General features: G+C 44.4%; 1 protein-coding gene across 2 annotated transcripts in view; it reads left to right on the top strand.

Moving 5' to 3' along the window:
- The window catches only part of CHPF (chondroitin polymerizing factor), a 33,611-nt gene extending 24,567 nt beyond the window's left edge, over positions 1-9,044 (top strand). For both annotated transcript variants that reach the window (XM_075609565.1, XM_075609566.1), the window contains exon 4: positions 6,296-9,044. In XM_075609565.1, coding sequence (XP_075465680.1) covers positions 6,296-7,555 — 1,260 coding nt within the window. In that variant the 3' untranslated portion in view covers positions 7,556-9,044. The remainder of the gene's footprint in view (positions 1-6,295) is intronic.
- The last annotated feature ends 283 nt before the right edge of the window (positions 9,045-9,327 follow it).

The raw sequence follows: 9,327 nt of genomic DNA, 5'->3' as shown, positions 1-9,327 counted from the left end.
ACCTCACACTGAGACCCATGAAGGTTGAAACATGTTCTCTGACTTTGCATCTGATTCCCATGCTGTGCTTAAAAGCTGTATTAACAGTGAGTATTAGCTTATATGGGTTCCATGTAAAAATGGATTTCAGGCAAAAGGTGACACGGTGTGCTCATTTGCATGTCATTTCCCAGAATCCCTTGCTGCAGTGGAAGCGCTGTATGCTGGGTGACAATGGGGAAAGACAGGGTTGCAGACCTGTCTAAGACATGCAAATGAACATACAGTAATATTTACAGTTGCTATATATATATATATATATATATATATATATAATGAAAAAAGTATTAAGTGTACGCAGTCCCAAAAATTCTTGTAATGTCCCAAAGTGTGAATATAAATCTCTCTGCAGCTCCTCACTCTCCCGTGATCAGTGGGGCAAACAACCAAAATATATACATATAGCAGGGCGCAAAAAAGAGAAGAGAAACACTATTAGTATAAATTTAAAATAATTAATATTTATAAACATAGAATAACACATAAAAATTAGGATCACAATGAATCAAACCATCTCTGGAGGGAGCTTGAAGGAGGGGTAGAACGGAGCAAGTGTACCAACACAATGGCAAGGTCTCAAATTGCCAGATGATCCGGTGGTAAAGTTCTTCCGGCTGAAGTAACAGACTTCTTCACCTCGCGTTACAAATACCACAGCTGCCCAGAGGAACGTAATGACGCTTCCTCTCTACTGCGTGTGACGTCACCTCTACGCGTTTCGCATCATACGACGCTTCGTCAGGAGGTATGATTGACAACATGGACGTCCAGTTAAAATACAGGAGATCAGAACAAATGCACCAATCTGTTTCGTTCGTTCTCCTCATAACATTATAGGCTACCATACCTATTCAATCAGTGTTAAACCGAACCATCACGCAACAGGCTGACCACACGACCTAATATATGTATAACAATAAATATTACCCTAACTAAAACATGACATCATCATAATTAATACGAATAAGACAAGGAACACAAAATACAAAATACACAATACTAAAATAGTAGATAATGACCTAACTATACTACATACATGAATTGAAAAAAAAATAATTTAAGAAAAACATGATTTGGAAAATAAAAAACAACAAAATACACAGTTGCTTACACTATCAAAAATATTAGATAATAAACACATAGCAATAATGCCCTAACTAAGATACAACATCATTATTGTAAATAACCTAAATCCTTATCACTTATGAAACTCTAAAACAATGATAGAAAGTTTCTATACAGTGAAAAAAAAATATATAAATATATATATATATATCTAGTGTTATACAGTGGGTGATACCTCGAAGGTAGAATCCTTACAGTCACAGCATCATAATAATTAAAATTATAATTAAATAACATAACACACGTGTCTGTGTGTGTGTATATGTATATATTTGACAATATATGGATATCCTAATAATACAGAAAAAAACGACATTACATACCCTACAGAAAAAACAGATATTACATACCCACAAGTTATTCTATGTTTATAAATATTAATTTTAAATTTATACCAATAGTGTGTGTGTGTGTGTGTGTGTGTGTGTGTGTGTGTGTGTGTGTGTGTGTGTGTGTGTGTGTGTGTGTGTGTGTGTGTGTGTGTGTGTGTGTGTGTGTGTGTGTGTGTGTGTGTGTGTATATAATAAATATACAAAATAAAATAATATATTTTTTTACTACACTATGGGTTGTGCGCTTTTCTTGTTTTTTCAACCTTTAGACTGGGCTGTGGGGAGAGCTTTCTTTTAATATTTCAGACATCAAATTTTGAAAGGGCGAGAAAGGATCTCTTATAAGAGGTAAAATAAAATGCAAATTCGGTTTGCGTGCGACTGTTGCTTTAAACTTTCACAGGTCTCTTCTCCATGTGCACTCATCTTCCATATTAATCACATTGTATCCCGTTGCTCTGAATTTCACAGATACATTTATGTCATTTTATATTTGGAAAGGCTTATAAAGATGCCTGCCCCCCTCCCCCGGAAATCTCTCCGCTGCTACTTAACTGCACCTGCTGTGTCATTCTATTACTTGTTACCTGAATAGCTTGTATATTTCCCTGGCGTTAACAGGGAGATCTCAGCAATTTAGTACAGGTTTGCTTAGGGCAGGAGTGACCAACTCCAGTCCTCAAGGGCCATCAACAGTTCAGGTTTTAAGGATATCCCAGCTTCAGCACAGGGAGCTCAATCGGAGACTGAATTTCTGAGCCACCTGTGCTGAAGCTGGGACGGATTGAGCCACCTGACCTGTTGGTGGCCCTTGAGGACTGGAGTTGGCCACCCCTGGAGTAAAGGAAGCAGAAACGTAGGGGACGTATTTGCATGATGTCCTGCTAGATACAGTCAGGCTGTGGATGTTGTGGGGGAATTGTACGTAATGTATTTCTGGGAATGAGGACACAGTCCCGCCATAAGTCTTGGCTGAGGTACTTATGCAAATAGATAAAATGCACTGCTTACGGCAGCTATTACATCCTCGGGGGAGAAGCCGGCATTTGCATCAATTATAGTCGATGAAAGCATTCTATTATTGTACAAAAGCCCCAGGATTTTCTTTTACCAATTCGTGCATCTGCCAGCTTGTCTTTTATGAGCATTATCCGTGAGAGATGAAAGTGTTGTTGGGACCAGTGCTCAGAGTAATAATGGTGGTAGTATTAGAGCAGGGGTGGCCCCAACGCCTGTCCTCAAGAGCCACTAACAGGCCAGGTATTTGGGATATCCCTGCTTCAGCACCGGTGGCTCAGTCTTTGATTGAGCCACCTGTGCCGAAGCAGAGAGATCCTTCAAACCTGACCTGTTGGTGGCCTTGAGGAGTGGAGTTGGCCACCCCTGTATTAGAGGGTATGAAGTACCACTACTTTTTTAAATTGACAACCTTACGGTTCCTCTTTGAAGAAAAAAATAGATTTATTGGGGATCCTGTCTCCCTTTCTGCTTTCCAAGCGCAAATATTGTGTACATCTTCCTAAGGCAATGGACATAGTGCGTGGAAGTGCACTGGCCACGCTGCGCGCGTCGCATAGGGCGTGGAAGTGCACCGGCCACGCTGCGCGCGTCGCATAGGGCGTGGAAGTGCACCGGCCACGCTGCGCACGTCGCATAGGGCGTGGAAGTGCACCGGCCACGCTGCGCACGTCGCATAGGGCGTGGAAGTGCACCGGCCACGCTGCGCGCGTCGCATAGGGCGTGGAAGTGCACCGGCCACGCTGCGTGCGTCGCATAGGGCGTGGAAGTGCACCGGCCACGCTGCGTGCGTCGCATAGTGCGTGGAAGTGCACCGGCCACGCTGCGCACGTCGCATAGGGCGTGGAAGTGCACCGGCCACGCTGCGCGCGTCGCATAGGGCGTGGAAGTGCACCGGCCACGCTGCGTGCGTCGCATAGTGCGTGGAAGTGCACCGGCCACGCTGCGCGCGTCGCATAGGGCGTGGAAGTGCACCGGCCACGCTGCGCGCGTCGCATAGGGCGTGGAAGTGCACCGGCCACGCTTCGCGCGTCGCATAGGGCGTGGCAGGATTTTGAGCAGACAAAAAAATTAAGATTTTTCGCGTGACGGTCAGGTTTGAGCGAATCGGCCTTGTGATGTCATGGCCACGCCTCCCCATCGCTCAAGTGATCTGACTCCACAGATCGCTCAGGCCACAGATGTGCACGCCTACTTGTGCTCCGTCACGCGCACGCGCGCCTGCACTATGGCCGCAGCCTTAGATATGGTCAAATAGGGTTTCCTTAATGTGATACACGTCTAGATAGTTACATAGTAGATGAGGTTGTAAAAGGACCATTAAGTTCACCCTATGCTAAATTTAGATGACAGATACTTTATCCTATATTTTGTACTAAACCTTCAAGTAGTTTCCCTACTATTGAAGTCAGTCTTACAGGTCTGTAAATCCCCGGTTGTGATCTAGCCCCCTTTTTAAATATAGGCACCACATCTGCTTTACGCCAATCTTGTGATACTGAGCCTGTGGAAATGGAGTCCTTGAATATTAAATATAATGGTTTGGCTATTACTGAGCTTAACTCTTTGAGAATTCTTGGATGTACTGTATGCCATCGGGGCCAGGTGCCTTATTTACTTTAATTTTATCAAGCCGCCTATGAACTTCTTCCTCAGTTAACCAATTACTCATTAATATGGAGGTTGTGGCTTCCTCCTGCGGAACTACTATTGCAATTGATTCTTCCCTGGTAAACACAGAGGCAAATAATGTGTTTAATACCTCTGCTTTTTCCTGATCTCCAATAATCTGCCTACCCATCTCACACTAAAAAGGTCCTATATTTTCTTTCCTCATTTTTTTGTTAAGGTACTTAAAGAACTTTTTAGGGTTGATCTTACTTTCTATTGCAATCCTTTTTTTCATTGTCCATTTTTGCTAATTTGATTGCCCTTTTGCAATTTTTGTTACATTCCTTATAATTTTGATACGATGTCTCTGTCCCTTCTGACTTTAAGACTCTAAACGCCTGCCTCTTCTTTCCCCTTTTCTCCCCTACCTGTTTATTTAGCCACATTGGTTTAGACTTGTTTCTTACACTGATAAGTGTGCTTTTCTAACAATGATTTAAAAACTGCCCATTTCTTTCACATTTTCCTCTGTAAAAACATAATCCCAATTTATTCAGTGTAGATTAGTCCTCAGTTTATTAAAATCTGCCTTTCTAAAGTTTAAGGTCTTTGAACCCAAGTAATATGGTTTTTGATAATTTATTTCAAATGAGACCATGTTATGATCATTGTTACCCAAATGTTGCAGGACTTGAATATTTGTTATGACTTCTACATTGTTTGTTTGATATTACCCCTCTCCTGGTTGGTTCCTCAATAATTTGGGTCATATAATTGTCTTTAAGCACCCCCATTTCATTGTGATGCTAATCTCATTGCCCCAGTCTGTCTGGATAATTAAAATCACCCATAATGCAAACATGACCTAGTTTGGATGCCTTCTCCATTTGCAAAAGTATTTTAGCTTCCTCAATCTCACAGATATTTGGTGGTTTATAGTACAGGCATACCCCGCTTTAAGTACACTCGCGTGTAAGTACATATCACCCAATAGGCAAACGGCAGCTCACGCATGCGCCTGTCATCACGTACTGAACAGAAATACCGGCTCCCTACCTGTACCGAAGCTGTGCGCAAGCGGGGAGACTATAGAGCATGTTACAAATGTGTTATTTACATCAGTTATGCACGTATATGATGATTGCAGTACAGTACATTCATATAAGTGGGAAAAAGGTAGTGCTTTACATACATGCTCCGGTCCCATTGCGTACGTTAATGCGAGGTATGCCTGTATATCACTACTAACATTTTCTTTGTGCTTTTTACCTCCACTGCTAATTTCTATCCACAAGGCCTCTATATTTTTATCATTCCCTTCATAAACATCTTCCCTTTATAATAGGTTTTAGATATAAACATACTCCACTTTCTCTTCTTTAACTGCCCATTCATGAGTTTCATGCCACCATGTTTCAGTAATGGCTATGATATCATACTGCTCCCTTGCAGCTATTACTGTAAGACACGCTCCCCCATTTTGTTGGCCAGGCTTCTTGCATTAGCACACATGCATTTAAGGTGTTTTTCAGTCTGTACTATCATCTTATCTGCTCCTGCCTGTCTGTGCCATTTGTGTTCAGTCTTTAGAAGTTTTCTAGCATTATCTGTATTTACTATGGGTATCTCGCTGCTTGCAAAACTCCCACTTGCCCCCATTCTACCTCCATACCACCTTGCTATCTATCCCCATCTATTCTATTTAGTTATCTGTTTCTTGTCCCTCCCCCCTCCAGCCTGTTTTAAAATCTCCTACAACCTTTTCAACATTCTCCCCCCTAGGTAAAGCAGAAATCCCAAGTGTAATCTTCTCTTACCTAAACTGGGGGTTCTCTGACATCCGGGGACCCCTAGTTTCCAGAGATATTAGATGTTGAGGAACTACCAATGAGCTCCGGTGGTACTGCCCAGTTCAGGTTAAGATATTAAAAAAAACAACAACTCTATAGCGGGATTGCTGCGTTAATAATTAAAGTGGAATCGTAACGATTGACTTGAATGGGAATTCTCATGAATGGCCCCATAGAATCTTTTTAAGTCTCACTGTACTCCTTTTTTTTTTTTTTTTTTTTTTTTAAAGACAAATCGACCACTGGTTGTGTCTGTATCTAATGGACTTTTGTTACCACCCTTGTTTATTTCCTCACATCCCTTGCCATTTGTTTTCACAGAGGGAGATTCGGAATACCAGTAGCTTGACGGTGGAAGGGGAGCAAGCAGCCAGCTGGCCCCTGGGGATCAACGCTCCCTTCCAACCACGAACACGCTTCGAGGTGTTACGCTGGGATTACTTCACAGAGGAGCAAGCCTTCTCTTGCGCTGACGGCTCCCCTAAGTGCGAGTTGATTGGCTCCGACCTAGCAGATGTGGCTGACGTCATCAGCACGGCGGTGGACGAGCTGAACCGAAAGTACCAGCCGGTGCTGCACGTACGCAAACAGCAGCTGCTAAATGGGTATCGGCGCTTCGACCCCACGCGAGGCATGGAGTACACGCTGGACCTTCAGCTGGAGTTGGTGACCCAAAAAGGCCACAGCCGGTCCATCACCAAGCGCGTCCACCTAGTGCGCCCGCTCAGCGAGGTGGAAATCATCCCCATGCCATATGTCACCGAGGCCAGCCGCATCAACATCATCCTTCCGCTGACGGCACAAGACCGAGAGCACGCTGCACGGTTCCTGCAAGCTTTTACGGACATCCAAAGCAATGAGAACTCGCTCCTCACTCTGCTCTTTATCTATGACCCCTTCCAGGCCCAGCAGGTCAGCCAGAACGACATCTTCGGCCAGGTCAAGAGCCAGATTGCAGAGTATGAGCACAAGTACCGGGACATCAAGATCCCTTGGATCAGCGTGAAGACAGACGCCCCATCCCAGATCCGACTCATGGACATCATCTCCAAGAAGCACCCAGTGGACACCCTCTTCTTCCTCGCAGGCGTGGGCAGCCACGTCAGCACGGAGTTCCTAAACCGCTGCCGCATGAATACCATAAACAACTGGCAAGTCTTCTTCCCCATCCACTTCCAAGGTTACAATCCCGAGGTGTCCGAGCACGGTCAGCAGCCACCTCCCGCCACGCTGGAGCTTGTCAGAGACGCCGGGCGCTTTGACCGAGATGTCTTTGAGGAGGCCTGCTTCTACAATGCCGACTACATGGCGGCCCGCACCAAGATGGCGGCCGATGCGCAGGAGAACGAGGAGATCCTGGAGATGCTGGATGTCTATGAGATGTTCATCCGATACTCGGGGCTCCACGTCTTCCGGGCAGTGGAGCCAGCACTGCTGCAGCTTTACCGGCCACGGGCGTGTAACCCGCGACTTAGCGAGGAGATCTATCACCGGTGCGTGCAGAGCAACCTGGAAGGCCTGGGCTCCCGCTCACAGCTTGCCATGCTGCTGTTTGAGCAGGAGCAGGGGAATAGCACCTGATCTTACCCTGGAAACTACCGGCACCAGACCCGGGATGGTCATGGGGCAGGGGAAGGACATCAGGTTGACCCTAGCTGCACTGCCCCGTTCCCACCAAGATACTCTGTTGTCCGTAGGGGCGGAACTGCATTTGCACCTCCAGATTGCCCTTGTTACGGCACAATCTTTGTGTGTGTGTGTGTGTGAACTTGCAATAAACAACTCTCTAGACTGGGAATTGGGGTTAAGTCGGACGCGAGGGGACATCCCCTTCAACAGTGACTGCCAACGGCCCCTTATTCCGTTGTCTGCTTTTTTATTTGTGTGTTTGTGTGAGGGAGCCTACACAGCAACCCAGCCTGTGATAACCGCAACTCCGGTACCAACTTACTTCATGAGGGACACATTACTGTTTCAGTCGGTGCATATGTGGGATTCTGCTCCCTTGCTAAGTGTAAGCGCTTCTGGTCAGACAACCAGGGTTCTTATAAGTAGGAATGTCCCAAAACCGTCAGGAATGGTCTTCCTTTTTTTTTTTTTTTTAAAGTAGTGAGAATGTTTATTGTCCGATGCATTCACTCTTTTAAAAAAATATATTTTTCTTACTGCTGTTCCTGTTCTTTACGATATTTAATACAGACCCTGAATTAAGGCATATTGATGCTGTCTCCACATCTGTTCCTTCACTCTCTACCCACTTGTACACCATGTGTCCAAACATGGAGAAGCCAGGCCAGCGAGGCCAAAATACAGGTGCTGAGAACAACTAACTCCTGAGATATTTCATCTGGGATGGGACCGACAGAGAATGCAGCATATTATGTGCTTTTTATTTTCCTCCATAGCGGCTTCAGTTTTTGCTGAAGTGCAGTGAAGAAAGGTGCAGTACTTTAATAAATGTCCGACAATGTAAATGGTGTAAAAGTGAATGCACCTTTTAACCCCTCCACTGCCGGGTGTGCCCCGCCGTCTCCTCCGTCAGAGGTTTGCTCCACACTCCTTCAGCTGTCCTGTGGACCGCTCCTACAGTCCTTCGACCACCTCCACTTTAAACACTACCGTGTGTGTGTGTGTGTGTGTGTGTGTGTGTGTGTGTGTGTGTGTGTGTGTTACAACGTTTCTTTTTCGTTGTCAAACTTGAAACGGCTTTTTTTTTTTTATATATAAACTGACATTTTCTATTCGTTGCATTTGAACCTCTCAGATGCCAAAGATACCTGCAATACTCCACACCACAAAATGTTGCAGCCCTGTTTTTAGCAGTTAAAAGGTTAATCTGCAAAGAAGCTGCATTTGTTTCACACTGGGGGCGGGGCAGCAGTTGCAATCTCATGATCGGGGAGAAGACTGGGAAATAATTTAATTGGTATGAAGAATCTTTTTGTATGACGAATCTGCAGACGCCTCATGGAAGCAATCATTTTTTTTTAAATATATATATAAATATTTAATGTTTTTTTTTTTTTTTCATGGATTAAATATTATACTTTAATAAAAATGCAAGAAACCACCTTTTTGCTCAGTATGTTTTTGTTTTATAGAGAAATGCAAGTCTTTACAAGCGCACGGACAAGGTGACAGCGCTGAAGCCGTTTGTCCGAATCCAAACATAACAAATTGCAGAAAGTAGGTTATACGAAGCCGGTGGCTGAACATGACCAATGACCTACCCCCCGCCTACCCCCCAACATGTCATTTCCCACCAGTATATCAAGACAATACTGTTTGTTTTTCTGCCCAATGTGAATATTTTCTTGAAGTTCTTGTGAATATATATCCAGCATTGTATATAA

This window comes from Ascaphus truei, chromosome 7 (genome assembly GCF_040206685.1).
Source record: "Ascaphus truei isolate aAscTru1 chromosome 7, aAscTru1.hap1, whole genome shotgun sequence".
NCBI lineage: Eukaryota > Metazoa > Chordata > Amphibia > Anura > Ascaphidae > Ascaphus > Ascaphus truei.
Note: the sequence above shows the minus strand (reverse complement) of the source record. Positions and strands in the feature narration are given on the sequence as shown.